The sequence below is a fragment of the Rhinopithecus bieti genome, unplaced genomic scaffold, assembly GCF_001698545.2.
Source record: "Rhinopithecus bieti isolate Rb0 unplaced genomic scaffold, ASM169854v2 scaffold_56975, whole genome shotgun sequence".
In the NCBI taxonomy this organism is placed as follows: Eukaryota; Metazoa; Chordata; class Mammalia; order Primates; family Cercopithecidae; genus Rhinopithecus; species Rhinopithecus bieti.
The window spans coordinates 638840-658311 of NW_016823127.1; the positions used below are offsets into that span (position 1 = coordinate 638840).

At 47.7% G+C, this 19472-nt stretch overlaps 2 protein-coding genes across 5 annotated transcripts in view; one reads left to right on the forward strand and one right to left on the reverse strand.

Moving 5' to 3' along the window:
* The window catches only part of DDX17 (DEAD-box helicase 17), a 28803-nt gene extending 24951 nt beyond the window's left edge, over window positions 1-3852 (forward strand). For 3 of the 4 annotated variants that reach the window (XM_017861272.1, XM_017861271.1, XM_017861270.1), the window contains exon 13: window positions 872-3852. In XM_017861272.1, coding sequence (XP_017716761.1) covers window positions 872-1377 — 506 coding nt within the window. In that variant the 3' untranslated portion in view covers window positions 1378-3852. The remainder of the gene's footprint in view (window positions 1-871) is intronic. The other variant, XM_017861273.1, reaches the window with a different exon arrangement.
* Window positions 3228-19051, reverse strand: KDELR3 (KDEL endoplasmic reticulum protein retention receptor 3). Its single transcript, XM_017861274.1, has 5 exons — window positions 18739-19051; window positions 12807-12907; window positions 7506-7688; window positions 5802-6054; window positions 3228-4802 (listed from the first exon to the last, which is right to left on the reverse strand). The coding sequence occupies exons 1-5, from the start codon at window positions 18827-18829 to the stop codon at window positions 4762-4764; spliced, it is 669 nt and encodes a 222-aa protein (XP_017716763.1). The 5' UTR covers window positions 18830-19051; the 3' UTR covers window positions 3228-4761.
* Window positions 19052-19472: the final 421 nt, after the last annotated feature.

Below are 19472 nucleotides of genomic sequence, written 5' to 3' on the forward strand. Positions count from 1 at the left end.
GCCACCACACCCGACTAATTTTTGTATTTTAGTAGAGATGGGGTTTCACCATGTTGCCCAGGCTGGTCTCAAACTCCTGACCTCAGATGATCCACCTGTCTCGGCCACCCAAAGTGCTGAGATTGCAGGAGTGAGCCACAACACCCAGCCAAGACTGGTCTGAGAGTTAATGTGGTTGCTTTGGCAGGGCAGGGGCAGAGACAGAGTCTCTCTGTGTCTCCCAGACTGGAGTGCAGTGGCACGATCTCGGCTCACTTCAACCTTTGCCTCCTGGGTTCAAGCGATTCTCCTGCCTCAGCCTCCCAAGTAGCTGGTACTGCAGGCGTGTGCCACCATGCCCAGCTAATTTTTGTATTTTTTGTAGAGTACTGACCTCAAGTGACCCTCCTGCCTCAGTCTCCCAAAGTGCTGGGATTACAAGAGTGAGCCAGTGTGCCCCCGGTCATGGTTGCTTTTTTTAATACTTTCAAAAATGCTTAGTATAGTATATTAGGTTTACAGTTTTCCATACGGAGAGATCATTTTACACTGTTTAGTGGTGGGTAGAAACTGAGACATAGCAGCTGGATGTACAGTTGCAGAATATCGGAGGATCTGGGCTTCCTGACTCAAGGTTTCGTATTGTAACATTCTCAAGTAAAGGGCCTAAAAGGGTGAAAAGGTCTAGTGTCCTTTAATGTTTACTGTGCTTTTGAATGTGCCCCATTAAGTAATCAAATTATGAGTATATTTTTACAGTACTAATTTGGAGGCTAGCCAGCATAACTAAGTATCAAGGCAACATGCTTATTTTGTACCCAGTAGAATTTTTACATTGTTATGTTTAGGTCATACATTTGGCATTAAAAATTCCCTTGTATCTTCCCATTAGGTGGTCGTTCTCGTTACCGGACCACTTCTTCAGCCAACAATCCCAATCTGATGTATCAGGATGAGTGTGACCGAAGGCTTCGAGGAGTCAAGGATGGTGGCCGGAGAGACTCTGCAAGCTATCGGGATCGTAGTGAAACCGATAGAGCTGGTTATGCTAATGGCAGTGGCTATGGAAGTCCAAATTCTGCCTTTGGAGCACAAGCAGGCCAATACACCTATGGTCAAGGCACCTATGGGGCAGCTGCTTATGGCACCAGTAGCTATACAGCTCAAGAATATGGTGCTGGCACTTACGGAGCTAGTAGCACCACCTCAACTGGGAGAAGTTCGCAGAGCTCTAGCCAGCAGTTTAGTGGGATAGGCCGGTCTGGGCAGCAGCCACAGCCACTGATGTCACAACAGTTTGCACAGCCTCCGGGAGCTACCAATATGATAGGTTACATGGGGCAGACTGCCTACCAATACCCTCCTCCTCCTCCCCCTCCTCCTCCTTCACGTAAATGAAACCACTCAAGTGGTAGTGACTCCAGCAGACTTAATTACATTTTAAGGAACACTCTTTCCTTTTTTTTGCTCTTCCCCTTTTCTTTCTTTTTTCTTTCTTTTCTTTTCTTTTTTTTTTAATTTTTCTCCCCAACCATTGTGATTTGTCTTTTCATGCAGATTAGTTAGAATTCACTGCCAGGTTTCTTCTGCCCGCCAAAATGATCCAGTCTGTAATAACATTTTGTAAAAAAATATATATAGAGAGAGAGAGAGAGAGAGCTGACTGGAAGAGATTAACTTCTTCCCCCAACTTCTTGCATGTTGAAGATATTTGAGCTATTTTTCATCTTAAAGAGTAAGGTATTAGGCCCTTTTGTGGGAGCCCATCTTTTGTTTTTTTCCAAGTTGGTGGGGAGGGAGGGAGGGGGAGGGCTGAATTGTTTTGCAGAGGAAGATGGCATCTGTGCTTTAAATTTCTCATTACTGGGTTAGAAAACAAACGGATTTCCCTGCACATTTTCTTTTGTGCTTTTAAATGTTTCTCAAGTTGGAACAGGTTTCCTCAGGCCTGTTTTGACTGATTGCTTGAGTGCATTTGACAGTTAAAAATCACTAATTGGTTTTATCTCCCTTTACACTCTGCCTTTCCCCGCCCCATTACTGAAAATAACCATTTTAGTGTCAGGTTAGAAATTGAAATGCGGAGTCTTGTGTATCCTTTGAATTAAAAACCACAAGTGTTTATTGCAGTGGTTAAACTGTAGCATCTCAGCATCTGGGTGGAAGCTGCCTATATTTTCCAGTAAAACTGGGGACCATCTGTGAAATTAATTTTCTAGCCAGACAGCTGCTGTGAGCAAATGAACATAAATGCTCACTGGAAATTTACTAACCAGTTTTATATTGACCTGCAGTGTAAAAGCACATTTAATTATAAACAATATATTCAAAATGGGCAGATTTTCTTTTCAAACGCAGTGTAGAGCTAGAATAAAAACAACTCTTTGCCAGCTATTCTGCCCTTTTGGCAAAGTTACCTTGAACAAAGAATCTTAAGGGTTTATTAAGAACTCTTTATTTTTCCATACCCTGTTCTCTGCAGTGCTTTCTAACAGCTTCTGGGTGCAGATTTTCTTCGGCATCCTTTTGCACTCAGCTTATTACAGGTAGGTAGTGCTTAAGAAAAGTCATGGAGGACTAAAGTCTAAGTCCTTTTCACTTTTCCTCCATCTGAAGGTAGGTGAGTTCATCCTCTTCATAGTAATGCTGTTTTACCAAGACTTTTTATATAGCAGATGAACCCAGAAAGAATTTTCTGCTATTATGTTCACTACAACAGGATAGAGACATCAGACAGCCCCAGAAACCCCTTTCAGATCTGATATGGGACTTAATTTTTATGCTGTTAATTTGTGTTCATTCACAATGCAGTTTAAGGCGGAAGGCTCCACTGCATTCTTTGGCTAAGGCCTGAATGCTTGCTGATTTGTAAGATCTATACTCGAGGTTTTTGTTTTCCTTTTAAAATTATTTAGGGAGAGAGGGATGGTTTCTGAGGGGTTCTGAAAGTATGATTCAATGTGCAACATACAGGTAGGTCTTCAGCATAAGCTGAAATATATGCATGTAAAAACTTTGACATCTTTTTTTTAATTTTCCACTTTCTTCTTTCTTAACTTCTCTTTTTGTCCCCCCCATCTTATAGAAGTTGAGGCCAAGGGAGGATGGTAGGCACAGAAGAAACATGGCAAACTGCTCTGTGCTTTCAAACCAAAGTGTTCCCCCCGACCCCCAATTTGTCTAAGCACTGGCCAGTCTGTTGTGGGCATTGTTTTCTACAACCAAATTCTGGGTTTTTTTCTTCTTTCTTTAAACATAGAGGTTCCACCACAAGGGATGCCCTACTCTCTCGCAGCTCTTGAAAGCATCTGTTTGAGGGAAAGGTCTCTGTAAGCAAGTGGTTATTTGGATTGCTTGCTTCCCTTTTTCCACCTGGGACATTGTAATCATAACAGTAAATTCCAAACTTTAAAAGCTAGTATGGCCTGAGCACAGCTGAAATCTAGCAGAGTTTAACTCTTCTGCCTCCATGTCTGTCACTCATAATTCAGGTTCTGCTGTTGGCTTCAGAACATGAGCAGAAGAATCATTTTATGCTAGTTATTGCATTCATGGTTGAAACTCAACTTAGGGAAAGGGTTTCAATGTATTAAGCAATGGGCTGCTTCTCCCCAATCCTCCCTAACAATTCGTTGTGTGGACTTCTCATCTAAAAGGTTAGTGGCTTTTGCTTGGGATCAGTGCTCTCTATTCATGTTCTTGCTGGTCTCCAAACACATTCCTGTTGCATTAAGACTTGAAAGATTTGTAGATGTGTGATGTTCAGGCACAGGATGCTGAAAGCTATGTTACTATTCTTAGTTTGTAAATTGTCCTTTTGATACCATCTTGTTTTCTTTTTGTAGGTATAAATAAAAACACTGTTGACAATAAGGTGTGAGGTTTTATTAAAAATTCTCTGAATAGTTCAATGTAGACATCTTAAAACAGTTTTTCTTTCAAGACAAAGGTGGAGAATATTGGATTGACTGATTAGCACCTAAAACTGAAAGGAAAGTAGAATTGATTAAACTTAATACAAGAATTGGAATCGAAAACCCTAGCAGGATACCTAGTAGGTAAGGGTTTGGATGTATCTGTATCTGCTCATAAGTAAAACAGTGATTGCGCAAATGGTACTCACCTAAGTACCATTAGGTTATTGGTATTAAGGTACTAAGTGCAAGGCAGGTATCAGTCACAAGTTTGAAAAAATTCAAACCAATAAAAGATGAGGCACAAAACTCCTCCAGCCAAACCTGGTAAATTTGGTTTGCTTCTGGCCAGAAAGCAGTATGAAAGTGAAATAAGTCTCACTTAAAACTAGCTGTTACCTTTATATCTTGACCACCTAAATTTGGTCACCTACCTGGAAAGTGGAAATTCACAAGAGCGTACTCTTAATATTTTAACTGGTCTTTAGTTGGGACATTCTTAAGAGGAGGGACATTGTTCCAGATTGGGGTTGACTTCCTCATCATGAGTCTTGCCCTCGGGCCTTAGAGAGCAATCATTTATTTGATCTTTTTCATCGGTAAGGCACCTTAAGGTTTCTTGTTGCAGTCATGTTGAGGCACCGTATTTGTGCAGTTGGCCCAGGTTTTTATGACCTTACAATGAGTCTTTAAGGGCAGTCTATTGATGAGAAGGTCTTCTGGGTTGGATGATCAAGTTTTGCTGAAATCCACACTAAGCATTTTTCTGGTTTTAACATTTGATCCCAAATGGATAAGTTGCCAAAGAGAACATTCAAAATAGTTTCCTTCATGTGCTTGTTAAGGCATAGACTATCTCAGAGGGTCCTCAGATTGGCATTGGAAGACTTAACTTCTTTCCCTTAAGGACTGGAAGAAAACGGAGATGAAATGAGAATACCATCTGATGAAAGGACTGCTTTATAACTTGGTGCATGATCTTAGTATCATCTCTTAATGGCCGGCTTACAGTCTATGATGGTTAAAGCAAAGGGGGAGTCTTCATCTCTGATTGACTGTGGACCTGCTGATCCCCGACTTGGTTACTGGCACCCTTCCTCGCAGCTGTAAACTTAGTGGTTGGCCTCAAATTGTCTATTGTACATCTCATACAATCCATCAGCAGTCCCTCTCAAGTCCCAGAACTTGTGTTCACATCTCTACCTAGAACCTTTTCCCTGAACAACTGCAACTGCCCCATAGCTAGTCACTGTACTTGGACTGCTTTTTACCCTACATAGCAGCTAGTGGATTGGGTTTTTTAATGACACAATAGCCGCCCCTGGCAATCAGAGCATAGTGCAAACCCTGGCCTATCAGGTGCCAGGTCAAGCTTGTCCAACCCGTGGCCCAGGATGGCTTTATGGCCCAACACAAATTTGTAAACTTCCTTAAAACGAGGTGTTTTTTTTGTTCATAAGCTATCATTAGTGTATTTTATGTGTGGCCCTACACAGTTCTTCCAATGTGGGCCAGGGAAGCCAAAAGGTTGGACACCCCTGCCCTATGTGAAACTGGTCTTGGTTGACCTGTTATCTCCAGGTTTATAGATTTGGACCCCGCTAGCCTTTTTGTCCATCACACCAAGCTGTTGCCTTGGGGCTTGTAATAAGTTCTGGAATGTTCTTCACTACTAACCAAGTATTCTGTCAAATGTCATCTCACAGCTGTCTTGCATAGTACACATAACCTATTGACCATATTTTGATGGCATTTCTTTCTTGAAAATATTTGTCTTGCATTAGAACACAAGCACTGTGAATGGCAGAGACTTGATTGTTCATGTCTGTATCTGCTGGAATACTTATTGAATGGATGAGTAACTCCTTAGGCCAGTGCCAGCATCAGTGCTATTATCCCAGGACCTACCTTTGGTCACATACAAGTAGAAGAAGTCACAGTAGAAGATGGTTTGTACTACTCCAGACACCACTGCGATTTGGTCATAGAAATTCTCGGTCTGGTACCGCCTGATCCAGTTAGCCAGGTAGAGTGCCCGGTACAGACCCAGAAAGAACAGGTAGTGAGTAGTAATGGTCTCAGCCTCTCCAGTCTTGCTGATCATGAAGAGCTGGGGCAGAATAGCCACTGACTCCAGGTAGATAGAGAAAGTCCAGAGGATCTGAGCCAAAGAGAAAGCGGACAGAGACTGAGCAAGACCAAGAAGAGGCCCATCTCTTTAAAAGAACATAATTACTAAAACAATAGCTTGCTGGGGGAAGAGGTACAGTAAGGGGGAAAAAACGTTCTCAATAAAATTGTATTTTAATCAGTTTAACTTAACATCTCTAGGTAAATATAAGGGTTGTTTTTTTTTTTTTCAAATTTTTGAAAGATTTACAGTATACTGCTTTTTTCACAGTGTGGCATGAGCATTTATATAAAAAACTACTTTTAGTTGTTTTTTAAAGATAGGGTCTTTCTGTGTCGTCCAGGCTGGAGTACAGTGGCATGATCATAGCGTCCTGCAGCCTCGACCTCCTAGGCTCAAGCGGTCTTTCCATCTCACCTTCCCTAGTAGCTGGGACTACAGGCATGTGCCACCAAACCTGGCCAAAAATACCTTTTTTTTTTTTTTTTTGAGATGGAGTCTCCCAGGCTGGAGTGCAGTGGTACGATCTCGGCTCACTGCAAGCTCCGCCTCCTGGGTTCACGCCATTCTCCTGTCTCAGCCTCCCAAGTAGCTGGGACTACAGGCACCGGCCACCACACCCGGCTAATTTATTTATTTATTTGTATTTTTTAGTAGAGATGGGGTTTCACCGTGTTAGCCAGGATGGTCTCAATCTCCTGACCTCGTGAGCCACCGTGTCTGGCCAAAAAGAACTTAAATGATAGTTTCATCGTATAAAATCATAAATGAAGCCACAATTTCTTAAAATCTAGTCATGTTGCCAGGCTCACACGTATAATCCCAGAACTTTGGGAGGCCGAGATGGGTGGATCACTTCAGGTCAGGAGTTGGAGACCAGCCTGACCAACGTGGTGAAACCCTGTCTCAACTAAAAATACAAAAATTAGCTGGGTATGGTGGCTTGCACCTGTAATCCCAGTTACTCGGGAAGCTGAGACAGGAGAATCACCTGAACCCAGGAGGCGGAGGTTGCAGTGAACTAAGATCGTGCCACTGCACTCCAGCCTGGGCAACAGACAAGACTCCATCTCAAAAAATAAATAAAGTCATGTCCATAAACACCAGCATCAGAATCTCCCAAGATGCTTGTTGCCTGCAGATTCATGGGCCACAGTCCAAACTTACTGAGTTGAAATTTCTGAGCCTGGAGTGTGCTACAGGTATTCAGGGATCTGCTAATCATCTGTTGAAGAGAAGGTCTCAACAGCCAGAAGTAGGGCTGTGATACCTGCTTGGTTTATGGGCATCATGACTATTTAGATGTGCTCATTTCCAAGTAAAGCATTGTAAATAGCTTGTCAATTTCTTCTCAACTTATAACTGAAGGATACATGAGTAATGGTCACAGTTGTAAGCAGAAGGCAAGCCCAGGGTCTGGAGGGAAGGATATGGGGAAACATACTTCCCTTTGAGAATTGGTACTCAGTCCCTTCCCTTACCTCCAGCGGAGTGAAACTGTAGTTTTCAAGGAAGGAAAGGCCAATGACTGGGACCAGAAGAAACTCCAGGCGGAATGTGTCATTCTCACTGTCAAAAGTTTTACGAAATTTCCCATATATCATGTACACTGTAACATAGGCACAGAGGAGAAAACCACCTAAAAGGGAGAGAGACATGGGAATCTATGAAGTCATTTCCCAGCGTATTTACTAGGCTCCTAGCCTACCAAACCTAAGGGTCAGTGTTCTGCCATAATGTAACATGAAGAGGTTAAATGTGTTTGCAATTTCTCTTGGGTCCAGTTGCCTAGAATTTGAAGTCAACGACCCTTTCATTAAATAACTCCATGCTTCTATACCGGGACTGACAGTGCTACCATGAAGAGTCAAAGGTGCCCTTGTCGTCCCCTTCAGTTGTGGAACACTAGGCGAAACAGGATTGGTGTATTTCAGGGGATTTCCCAGAGGCATTCCAGGGCTGTTGAAACGATTTTAAAACAATTTTCTGGATATGCATCAGTGACTTCTGAGCATTATTCCACAAAGACTAGCATCTTTATTTTGTTTTTAAGGTTGCCCAGTCTGGCCTCTAACTCTGGGGTCGAGTGATCCTCCTGCTTCAGCCTCCCTAGAAGCTGGGACTACTTATGTGCCTGCTAACATTCCTTGAATTAACTGACCATTCCTCCCTCAGAAAAGCTCTCCATCTAATCACAGTAGCTGTCCTCTAGCATATAATGATTTCATTTTGATATAGCCTCTAACCTTCCAGGCCAGCAGTTCTCAAACGAGTATGCATCAAAACACAGATGCTGGCCGGGCACGGTGGCTCACACCTATAATCCCAGCACTTTGGGAGGCCGAGGCTGGCAGATCACCTGAGGTCAGGAGTTTGAGACCAGCCTGGCCAACATGGTGAAACCCCATTTCTACTAAAAATACAAAAATTAGCCAGGTGTAGTGGCAGGCACCTGTAATCCCAGCTACTCGGGAGGCTGAGGCAGGAGAATCGCTTGAACCCGGGAGGCGGAGGTTGCAGTGAGCCGAGGTCACGCCATTGCACTCCAGCCTGGGAGATAAGAGTAAGACTTTGTCTCAAAACAAACAAACAAACAAACAAACAAAAAAAAAACCCCACAGATGCTGTCTCTTCCCTTGCCCCAAGAGCTTTTGATTTCATAGGTCTGGATGGACCTGAGAGTTTGTATTTCTTTCTTTTTTTTTTTTTTTTTCTGAGATGGAATCTTGCTCTGTCGCCCAGGCTGGAGTGCAGTGGTGCAATCTCGGCTCACTGCAACCTCCGCTTCCTGGATTCAAGCGATTTTCCTGCCTCAGCCTCCCAAGTAGCTGGGATTACAGGTGCCCGCCACCATGCCTGGCTAATTTTTGTATGTTTAGTTTCACCATGTTGGTCAGGCTGGTCTCGAACTCCTGACCTCATGATCCGCCCGCCTCGGCCTCCCAAAGTGCTGAGATTACAGGCGTGAGCCACCGCGCCCGGCCTTAAAGTTTGTATTTCTAACAACTTCCCAAATGACGCTCACGCTGCCGGAGCAGGACCACACTGGCCTAGAACACTCCTATTTGTAGTCCTATTTGTAGTTATTTCCTCGAAACAATCCTTTTTTCTCTAGAATGAGGCACACATTCTGTCGCCAGAGCTCCATGTGAGCATGTTCATTTTAACCCGTGATCACATGCTTTGTAAATGTCTATGTACAACTCCATCTCCCCTCTAAGAGAGGACTCTGGCCGGGCGCGGTGGCTCAAGCCTGTAATCCCAGCACTTTGGGAGGCCGAGACGGGCGGATCATGAGGTCAGGAGATCGAGACCATCCTGGCTAATATGGTGAAACCCCGTCTCTACTAAAAAAATACAAAAAACTAGCCGGGCGCAGTGGCGGGCGCCTGTAGTCCCAGCTACTTGGGAGGCTGAGGCAGGAGAATGGCGGGAACCCGGGAGGCGGAGCTTGCAGTGAGCTGAGATCCGGCCACTGCACTCCAGCCTGGGCGACAGAGCGAGACTCCGTCTCAAAAAAAAAAAAAAAAAAAAGGACTCCATGGCAGGGTCCACCTCTTAATCCTCAGCTCCTAACTCAGTCCCTGGCACAAAACAAATGCTGGAATGAGTGAAAGAGGTGATCAATTTTTCATTTCAGAAATATAGAAACTAGCCTCTTTGAGCTTCCTAGAGCTCATTCTGCTATGCCAAGGCCTGAGTCTGCTGTCTCTGCCAGGAACGCCCAAGGCTGACTTTGGCTGAGAAATGAACTAGGCAGGTGATGTTTGATACATGTGTGAACTTAAGTAGATGGTGATTTCCAGTCCTCAGATTCACATTCACTAAATCTGAATGAGTTCAACACCTCACAAGTAACAGCGCTCCTTCACTCTACCAACTAGTAACAACATGCCTGAAATCCCAAAGGGATGTCTCTGATATGGAAGAGAAGGACAACCCGCTTTGGTTAAATATTTTCTAGGTGCTGTATGTTATCTCACGTGATCTTCTCAATAGCCCTGCAAGACAGAACTCCCCCATGGAGCCCTTCTTTCTTAGAAATAAGACTCCTAGGCTGGGCACAGTGGCTCTCGCCTGTAATCCCAGCACTTTGGGAAGGCGAGGAGGGCGGATCACAAGGTCAGGAGTTTGAGACCAGCCTGGCCAACATAGTGAAACCCCACCTCTATTAAAAATACAAAAATTAGACAGGCATGGTGGTGCGTGCCTGTAATCCCAGCTACTCAGGAGGCTGAGGCAGGAGAATTGCTTGAACCTGGGAGGCGGAAGTTGCAATGAGCTGAGATCACGCCACTGGCACTCCAGCCTGGGCGACAGAGGGAGACTCTATCTCAAAAAAAAAAAAAAAGGCTGGGCGTGGTGGCTCATACCTGTAATCTCAACACTTTGGGAGGCCAAGGTGAGCGGCTCACGAGGTCAGGAGACCATGCTGGCTAATATGGTGAAACCTCGTCTTTATTAAAAATACAAAAAAAAAAAAAAAAAAAAAGCCGGGCACGGTGGCATGCATCTGTAATCCCAGCTACTCAGGAGCTGAGGCAGGAGAATCTCTTGAACTTGGGAGGCGGAGGTTGCAGTGAGCCAAGATCATGCCACTGCACTCCAGCCTGGGCAACAGAGCTAGATTCCGTCTAAAGAAAAAAAGCCAGGCATGGTGGCAGGCACATGCCTGTAATCTACTCAGGTGGCTAAGACATGAGAATAACTTGAACCCAGGAGGCAGAGGCTGCAGTTAGCGAAGATTTCGCCACACCGCACACCCACCTGGGTGACAGAGGGAGACTCTGTCTCAAAAAAAAAAAAAAAGGGTGGGGGCTGGGTGTGGTGGCTGCGGTGGGGTGGCTCACGCCTATAATCCCAGCACTTTGGAAGGCCGAGGTGGGCAGATCACGAGGTCAGGAGTTTGAGACCAGCCTGGCCAACATAGTGAAACCCTGTCTCTGTTAAAAAAAATACAAAAAATTAGCCGGGTGTGGTGGCAGGCACCTGTAATCCCAGCTACTCAGGAGGCTGAGTTAGGAGAATTGCTTGAACCCGGGAGGCAGAGGTTGCAGTGAGCTGAGATTGCGCCACTGCACTCCAGCCTAAGCGACAGTGCAAGACTCCATCTCAACAACAAAAAAGAAGACTCCTAGTTGAGCATGAAAATTCCAGAACTTTGGGAGGCTGACACAGGCAGATCGCTTGAGCCCAGGGGTTTGAGACCAGCCTGGGCAACATGGCGAAACCTTGTCTCTACTAAAAATACAAAACAATTAGCCAGCCATGGTGGTGCGTGCCTGTAGTCCCAGCTATTCAGGAGTCTGAGGTGGGAGGATCCCTTGAGCCTGGGAAGTTGAGGCTGCGGTGAGCCATGATCACACCACTGCACAAGAAATAAGATTCCTATTAGACATTATCTAATAGGAATCAACTAAAATCTACATTTTGGCTGGGCGCGGTGGCTCACACCTGTAATCCCAGCACTTTGGGAGGTCGAGGTGGGTGGATCACTTGAGGTCAGGAGTGTGAGACCAGCCTGGTCAACATGGAGAAACCCCGTCTCCCCTAAAAAGACAAAAATTAGCTGGGCGTGGTGGCAGGCGCCTGTAGTCCCAGCTACTTCAGAGGCTGAGGCACAAGGCAAACTCCTGGCTTGAAACCAGGAAGTGGAGTTTGCAGTAAGCTGAGACTGCGCTGCTACACTCCAGCCTGGGCAACAGGCAACAGTGAGACTGTCTTAAAAAAAAGAAAAAAGGTATGTCCTTTGATCTTTACACGGCTGGTTCCTTGTCACTAAGCTGTCAGCTTATATGTCATCTCTTTGAAGAAGCCCTGACCACACTCCCTAAAGTAGCTCTCTAATCCTTCTCTATCACCTAAACCTTTTTTTTTTTTTTTTTTTGAGACAGGGTCTCGCTCTGTTGCCCAGACTGCAGTGGCATGATTGTGGCTCACTGCAGCCTTGACCTGTCAGGATCAGGTGATTGTCCCACCTCAGCCTCCTCAGTAGCTGGGACCACAGATGAGCACCACTACGCCCAGCTAAATGTCTTAAATTTTTTGTAGAGGCGGGGTCTCACTACATTGCCCAGGCTGGTCTCAGACTCCTGAGCTCAAGCGGTCCTCTCGCCTCAGCCTCCCAAAGTGCTGGGATTACAGGTGTGACCCTTTATTGAATGTTTAATATATGGCAGGGTTTTTTACATTTACATTTATTATCTCATTTAATGTTCCCAACCAAACCCTCTGAGCTAATGGTATTGTCCTTTTATTTATTTTATTTTATTTTATTTTATTTTATTTTATTTTATTTTATTTTATTTTATTTTATTTTATTGTTTTGAGACAGAGTCTCACTCTGCCGCCCAGGGTGGAATGCAGTGGTGCGATCTCGGCTCACTGCAACCTCTGCCTCCGGGTTCAAGCAATTCTCCTGCCTCAGCCTCCCGAGTAGCTAGGACTACAGGCATGTGCCACCACACCCGGCTAATTTTTTGTATTTTCAGTAGAGACAGGGTTTCACCATGTTAGCCAGGATGGTCTCCATCCACCCGACTCGGCCTCCCAAAGTGCTGGGATTACAGGCATGAGCCACCGTGCCCGGCTCTGTCCTCATTTTTGCATGAGGACACTGACATACAAAGAGGCCCAAGATGAGGTCATGCAGCCACTAAGCAGCAAAGTCAGGATCCAAACCCTGGTCGGCCTGGCTCCACACACTGAGTTTCCAAGCAGGCCACCTCACAGTGTGTGAGGGCTCGGTGGCCTCCCCCGACCATCATCACCCAGCCCCTCACCTTCATTACTGTGTTGTAGATGGAGATGAAGTTGGTGAACAGGTCCAGGTATCTGGTGGTGAAGACGAGAGCAAAAAGGATCTGGCTCTTCCCAGAGATGCCTGTGGCCAAGGGTAGACAGGAGACAATGACGACACAGACTCCTAAGCCTTCCCACCCTCAAGAAGTGCACAGCCTGGAGCTGGGGAGGCCTTCAGAGTGTCCACTCCCACTCAAAGACCTCCTGTCCAGGGCACTGTCGCTCCCTAAGGGCCAGGAAACTCACCCTTCCCATCAGATCACTTGAGTCCTTGTTCCTCTCATTAAGCTGTAATCTGTCTCCCAGTCTCCAAATAAAGACACGAACACCAAGTTCCCAGTCCCCCTGCGTGTGCCTGCCTGGGCTCTTGCTCTGGGGAGGATGTCGGGGTGGTGTGAGTCGGGCTTGGTGGGGGTTGTTGAGGCATCTCTTCACTCCACCCCCAGAGTTCCACTGACAATCCCCAAAGCTCAGTCTTAGGGAGAACAACTCACTGACTTTACAAGGTGTTGATTCACCAGGGAGACCACAGCAGGCAGAGGAGGTTCAGGGCCAGGGGAGCATTCTATTTTGTTTTTCAAACTGTAAGATTTTAAAAGCCTTTTCTTTTTTCTTTCTTTTTTTTTTTTTTGAGATGGAGTCTCACTCTGTTGCCCAGGCTGGAGTGCAGTGACGTGATCTCAGCTCACCACAACCTCTGCCTCCCAGGTTCAAGTGATTCTCCTGCCTCAGCCTCCCAAGTAGCTGGGATTACATGCGCCCACCACCACGCCTGGCTAATTTTTGAATTTTTAGTAGAGATGGAGTTTCGCCAGGTTGGCCATGGCTGGTCTCGAACTTCTGACTTCAGGTGATCTGCCCACCTTGGCCTCCCAAAGTGCTGGGATTACAGGCATGACCCACTGCGCCCAGTCAAAAAGCCTTTTTTCTAGTTACAAAAGTTATGCCTATATTTACTCTTTGCAAAACAAAAATCAGACAATATATAAAGATGCAAAGACAGAAATATCCCAAAACCCTAGGTTCATCCTTGCAGATCTTTGTGAACATGTACACACATGACACCTATGTGTACACATATGATGCACATGCATGCACTGAGTTGACAAAAAAGGTTTCATAATCTCCATGCGGTTTCTTCCTTTTTTATTTTTTCTTTTTAGAGACAGGGTCTTACTCTGTCTCCCAGACTGGGGTGCAGTGATGCAATCATAGCTCACTGCAGCCTCGATCTCCTGGACTCAAACAATTCTACCTCAGCTGGGAACTGTAGACACAAACCATCAGAGTGGCTAATTTTGTTGTTGTTGTTGTTGTTGTTGTTGTTATTATTATTATTATTATTATTATTATTATTATTATTATTATTATTGTAGAGACGGAGTTTCACTATGTTGCCCAGCCTGGTCTCAAACTCCTGGGCCTGAGTGATCCTCCTACCTTGTTCTCCCAGTGTTGGAATTATAGGCGTGAGGCACCACGCCCAGTCTAAATGCTGTTTCTTGACCTACTTTGGTCTCTTTCTTTTTTTAGCTTTTTATTTTGAAAGAATGTTAGATTTACAACAGAGTTGTAAGGACAATACAGAGAGTCCCATATATCCAGCTTCCTCTAATGTTAACATCGTATTTGGGCCGGGGTGGTGGCTCATGCCTGTAATCCCAACACTTTGGAAAGCCTAGGAGGGAGGATCACCTGAGGTTGGGAGTTTGAGACCAGCCTGACCAACATGGAGAAACCCCGTCTCCACTAAAAATACAAAATTAGCTTGGCGTGGTGACGCATGCCTGTAATCCCAGCTACTTGGGAGGCTGAGGCAGGAGAATCGCTTGAACCCAGGAGGTGGAGGTTGCAGTGAGCTGAGATTGCGCCATTGCACTCCAGCCTGGGCAACAAGAGTGAAATTCTGTCTCAAAAAAAAAAAAAAAAAAAAAAAATTTAAACAAAAATCTTTTAAAAAAAAAAAAAAAATCATATTTAACGACAGTACTTTATCAAAACAAAGAAATCAACATCAGTAGAGCACTGTTGACTGAACTCCAGGCTTTATTCTGATTTCACCAGTTTTCCCACTGCCGCCCTTTTTGCATTCCTGGGTTCTGTCCAGGAATCCATGCTGCATTCTGTTGTCATTCATGCTCCTTAGTGTCCTTTGGCCACTTTTTTTTTTTTGAGACAGAGTCTCACTCTGTCACCCAGGCTGGAGTGCAGTGGTGCGATCTTGGCTCACTACAACATCTGCCTCCTGGGTTCATGCCATTCTCCTGCCTTGGCCTCCCGAGTAGCTGGGATTACAGGCGCCCACCACCATGCCCGGCTGATTTTTGTGTTTTTAGTAGAGATGGGTTTTCACCATGTTGCCTAGGCTGGTCTCGAACTCCTGACCTCAAGTGATCTGCCCACCTCAGCCTCCCAAAGTGCTGGGATTACAGGTGTGAGCCACTGCGCCCAGCCAGCAGTCTTGGTTATCAGATGGAAGAAACAGTATATATATAGGGTTTGGTTTAACCCGTGGTTTCAGGCATCCACTGGCAGTCTTGGAACATATCCTCTGTGGATAAGAGGGAACTACTATAGTGTCTGATTCAGGTCTGGTTCCCCTGTACCCGTGAACTGTGCCTTCTCTAACCACTCCTCTGGTTCCAGACATTTGGGGTGGGAGAACATGTCTTTTTCTTTTTTTGTGAGACAGGGTCTCACTTTGTCACCCAGGCTGGAGTACAGTGACACAATCACAGATCACTGCAGCCTCAACCTCCCCAGGCTCGGATGACTGTCCTACCTTAGCCTCCTGAGTAGCTGGGACTACAGGCAAATGCTACCATGCCCGGTTAATTTTTATATTTTTTTCTAGAGACAAGATTTTTGCCATGTTGCCCAGGCTGGTCTCAAATTCCTGGGCTCAGGTGATCCTCCTGCCTCAGCTTCCCAAAGTGCTGGGATTACATGCGTGAGCCACTGCACCCAGCCTGGGGGAACATTTCTTTTTTTTTTTTTTTTTTTTTTGAGACGGAGTCTTGCTCTGTCGCCCAGGCTGGAGTGCAGTGGCCAGATCTCAGCTCACTGCAAGGTCCGCCTCCCGGGTTTACACCATTCTCCTGCCTCAGCCTCCCGAGTAGCTGGGACTACAGGCACCCGCCATCTCGCCCGGCTAGTTTTTTGTATTTTTTAGTAGAGACGGGGTTTCACCGTGTTAGCCAGGATGGTCTCGATCTCCTGACCTTGTGATCCGCCCATCTCGGCCTCCCAAAGTGCTGGGATTACAGGCTTGAGCCACCGCGCCCGGCGGGAACATTTTTAATGAGCAAGAAGGAACACCCCTGAAGTCCCTAACATTCTGGAGAACGTGCTGGCTTGAGGGCGAGCCTGGGTCTCACATTCCTCACCTGCCAAACAGCCCCTCATGCAGAGTGGCAGGACCGAGGTAAGGAATATACAACGCTCAGTGAGAACCTGAGTCCCTTTGGGGGGCCTGGCACGCGTGCACGTGCACTTGCCGAGGTGAGGGGGACAGTGGGGCTGGCAGTGGGTAATGAACCCCACTGGGGGAGGCCATACTGACCCGAGGCCAGCTCTGGGATGGCGTGATGTTCATCTCGCTGAGTCCTCACACAGACTTTGCCAGAGAAGCCCTCGGCCCCACGTAGGACAGTCTGGGAGGTAGCCCTAGTGGGGGATGCTTGGCCACCCGCACGGGCCTTCCCCTACCCCTCTTTTCTCTTCATCCTCAGCCTGCCAGGCTCCTGGGTTTCACTCACATTTTCCTTAGCGCTTTGGGAACCCTGCTGATCTTTTGTTTTGTTTTGTTTGTTTATTTGAGACTGAGTTTCTCTCTTGTTACCCAGGCTGGAGTGCAATGGCGTGATCTCGGCTCACCGCAGCCTCTTCCTCCCAGGTTCAAGCGATTCTCCTGCCTCAGCCTCACGAGTAGCTGGGATTACAGGCACCCGTCACTATGCCCAGCTAATTTTTTGTATTTTTAGTAGAGACGGGGTTTTGCCGTGTGCCAGGCTGGTCTTGAACTCCTGACCTCAGGTGATCCACCCGCCTTGGCCTCCCAAAGTGTGGGATTACAGGTGTGAGCACTGCGCCCGGCCCCCTGGTGATCTTGAGCACAATGGTTTTCACACTTTTGAAAAGAATCATTTCCACCAGGAAGCTGCACATGGAGACCCAGGACACAGGACAATGTGAGCCTAGACTGGCCAGAGTCCCTCTGGGGTCCACTGAGCACAGGTGGACCCCACTGCCAGGGGCAGCCCTCACTCCCAATTGACAAATGGGAAAACAGAGTCCCAGGGTCACACAGCAAGTCAAGGAGAGGAGCAAGAGTGAAGCTCAAGTCTCCGCCCTTTGGGACTGGCTCTGCTGAGGTCATCCCCAGGCCCTGCCTCCATCCAGGCACCTCACCTCTGATTTCTCTCTGCGCACGCACAGGCCCATCCCTGCCACCCAGCTGCCCTTTTTTTGTTCCCATAGTATTCACTATGGCCTCTAACAAACCATGTCATTTGCTCAGTTTCCTAGGACTATTGTTTATCGATGGCTTTCTACCACTAGAAAGTCAGCTCCACCATTTGGCCGGGCATGGTGGCTCACACCTGTAACTTGAGCCCAGGAATTCGAGACCAGCCTGGCCAATATGGCGAAACCCCATCTCTACTAAAAATACAAAAATTAGCTGAGTGTGGTGGTGGGCATCTGTAATCCCAGCTACTCAGGAGGCTGAGGCAGGAGAATAGCTTGAACCCGGGAGGCAGATGTTGCAGTGAGCCAAGATTGCGCCACCGCACTCCAGCCTAGGGGATAGAACAAAACTCTGTCTCAAAAAAAAAAAAAAAGGTGGGCGCAGTGGCTCACACCTATAATCCCAGCACTCTGAGAGGCCGAGGTGGGTGAATCACCTAAGGTCAGCAGTTCAAGACCAGCCTGGCCAACATGGCGAAACCCTGCCTCTACTAAAAATACAAAAATTAGCAGGGTGTGGTGATGGGTCCCTGTAATTCCAGCTACTCAGGAGGCTGAGGCAGGAGAATTGCTGGAACCTGGGAGGTGGAGGTTGTAGTGAGCCGAGATCACGCCACTGCACTCCAGCTTCAGGGACAAAGCAAAACACTGTCTCAAAAAAAAAATAAAAAAGAAAAGAAAGTCAACTCCACCAGGGCTGGGCCTCTGCTGTCCCGGCTGTATTCCAGGTGCCCAGCAGTGTCTGGCAGACAGCGGCCAGGTACCAGTGTCCCCTCTTGGTTATGGTTGCTCACTCCGTTCAGGGCCCTCAGCGAAAGTGCAGGGATAGGTCAGAGCTGATTCTCCCCTCACCAGGGCCTGCTGCTCCGGGTACCCCACTCAGCATTCCTGGCCACCTCCCCTGAGGAAGAACCTGAAGAGACACCGTCTCTGTACCTGTCTCTCCAGAGACCTCAAACCCAAATGGCCTCCAGGCCTAGAACCACTTCCTCCGCACCGTACTGTTGTTCATGTCTGCACCGACCCCCACCCTGCCAGACCTCCCCCAGCTCTCTGTGCCTTCTCTCTCAAAGGTGGGCCGTTTCCTGAGTGCATACCAGCTTCTCCCCTCAATCCAGGGTGGAGGGAACAATGGGTGTAACTGGTGGGAGGGAGGGGTTGTGACCTCCCTCATACCCCTCCTCTTCCAACCATCAGTGACACTGCCAACCTGAGGGGGCGTCTGTGCAGGAACAAACCCACCCTCCTCCCATCATCTCCAGGGGTCCTCCTTTGATTTTATACAACTTTACATTATTTTTGGAAGTGGAGCTCTGCAAAGTTTCAAGGATCCCCATGCTGGAGTCCCCACCCTGAGCAGACACCGTGGAGCGCCCTACCCTGCACGCAGGGGCATGAGGCTGGCCAGAGAGGGGGTCCCGCACCTCCCTGCCCGGCGTCCCTCACCCGTGCAGCACTTGGACCTCCAGATCTTCCCCAGCAGCAAGATCATGGCCAGGAGGTGGCTCAGGTCGCCGAGGATTCGGAACACGTTCATGGTTCGGCCCGTCGGTCGTGCGCCCGCGCCCAGCAAACTTCTAGGAAACTTTCTAGTGGGCAGGGCGGCTGCCACGTCCCCGGCCCTGGTCTCTAGGTGCCTTAGAGCCCTGCCTGCGCCTCACAGCTATGCGTTCGCACCCGCCGTGCCGCCGCCCACACACTCTTGGCCGGGCGGTGACGTGGCCAGGGCTGCCGCCGGCGCAGGGTGGGGAGCCAGGAAGCGGCGCGGCCCGGAGTTCCCGCCTCCCGCCCATCCCAGCGCCCGGCTCCCGGGCGGGGCGGGGCGGCCCGGTGACGTAGGGGTCTTCTGACCTGCGCCCGGCTGCCGTGTGCGCCGGGTGCCCGCCACGACCCATGCCGCCCATGCCCCAAGTGTCCTCTGCCTTCCCTCCGCAGAAACCGGAGGCCTGCCACCAAGCCCCTGTCTCTGCCTCAGTTTCCTCATCTGTACACAGGCCCCATAACACTGGTGCCAGCGCTTGGCAGGAGCCAGCACGTGGGAGTGCCCTGTGGGGCGATCCCTGCTATTGTCCTCATTTTCCCAGAGCTGGAGCTCCCTCCTTGGGAGGGTGGGGTGGGGCGGGGCCAGCCGAAGCGGAGTCCCCACCTCTGTCTGTTAATTTGGATGTCCGCACAGTCGG

What these genes read in the sequence shown, in the direction of transcription:
- KDELR3 (XM_017861274.1), bottom strand. Translation starts at nt 18,829, where the DNA reads ATGAACGTGTTCCGAATCCTCGGCGACCTGAGCCACCTCCTGGCCATG. An exon ending in GAGGTCCAAGTGCTGCACGG is followed by an intron (nt 12,908 to 18,738) that starts GTGAGGGACGCC and finishes CCTTGGCCACAG; the next exon opens with GCATCTCTGGGAAGAGCCAG. An exon ending in ACAGTTTCACTCCGCTGGAG is followed by an intron (nt 6,055 to 7,505) that starts GTAAGGGAAGGG and finishes TCTTTGGCTCAG; the next exon opens with ATCCTCTGGACTTTCTCTAT.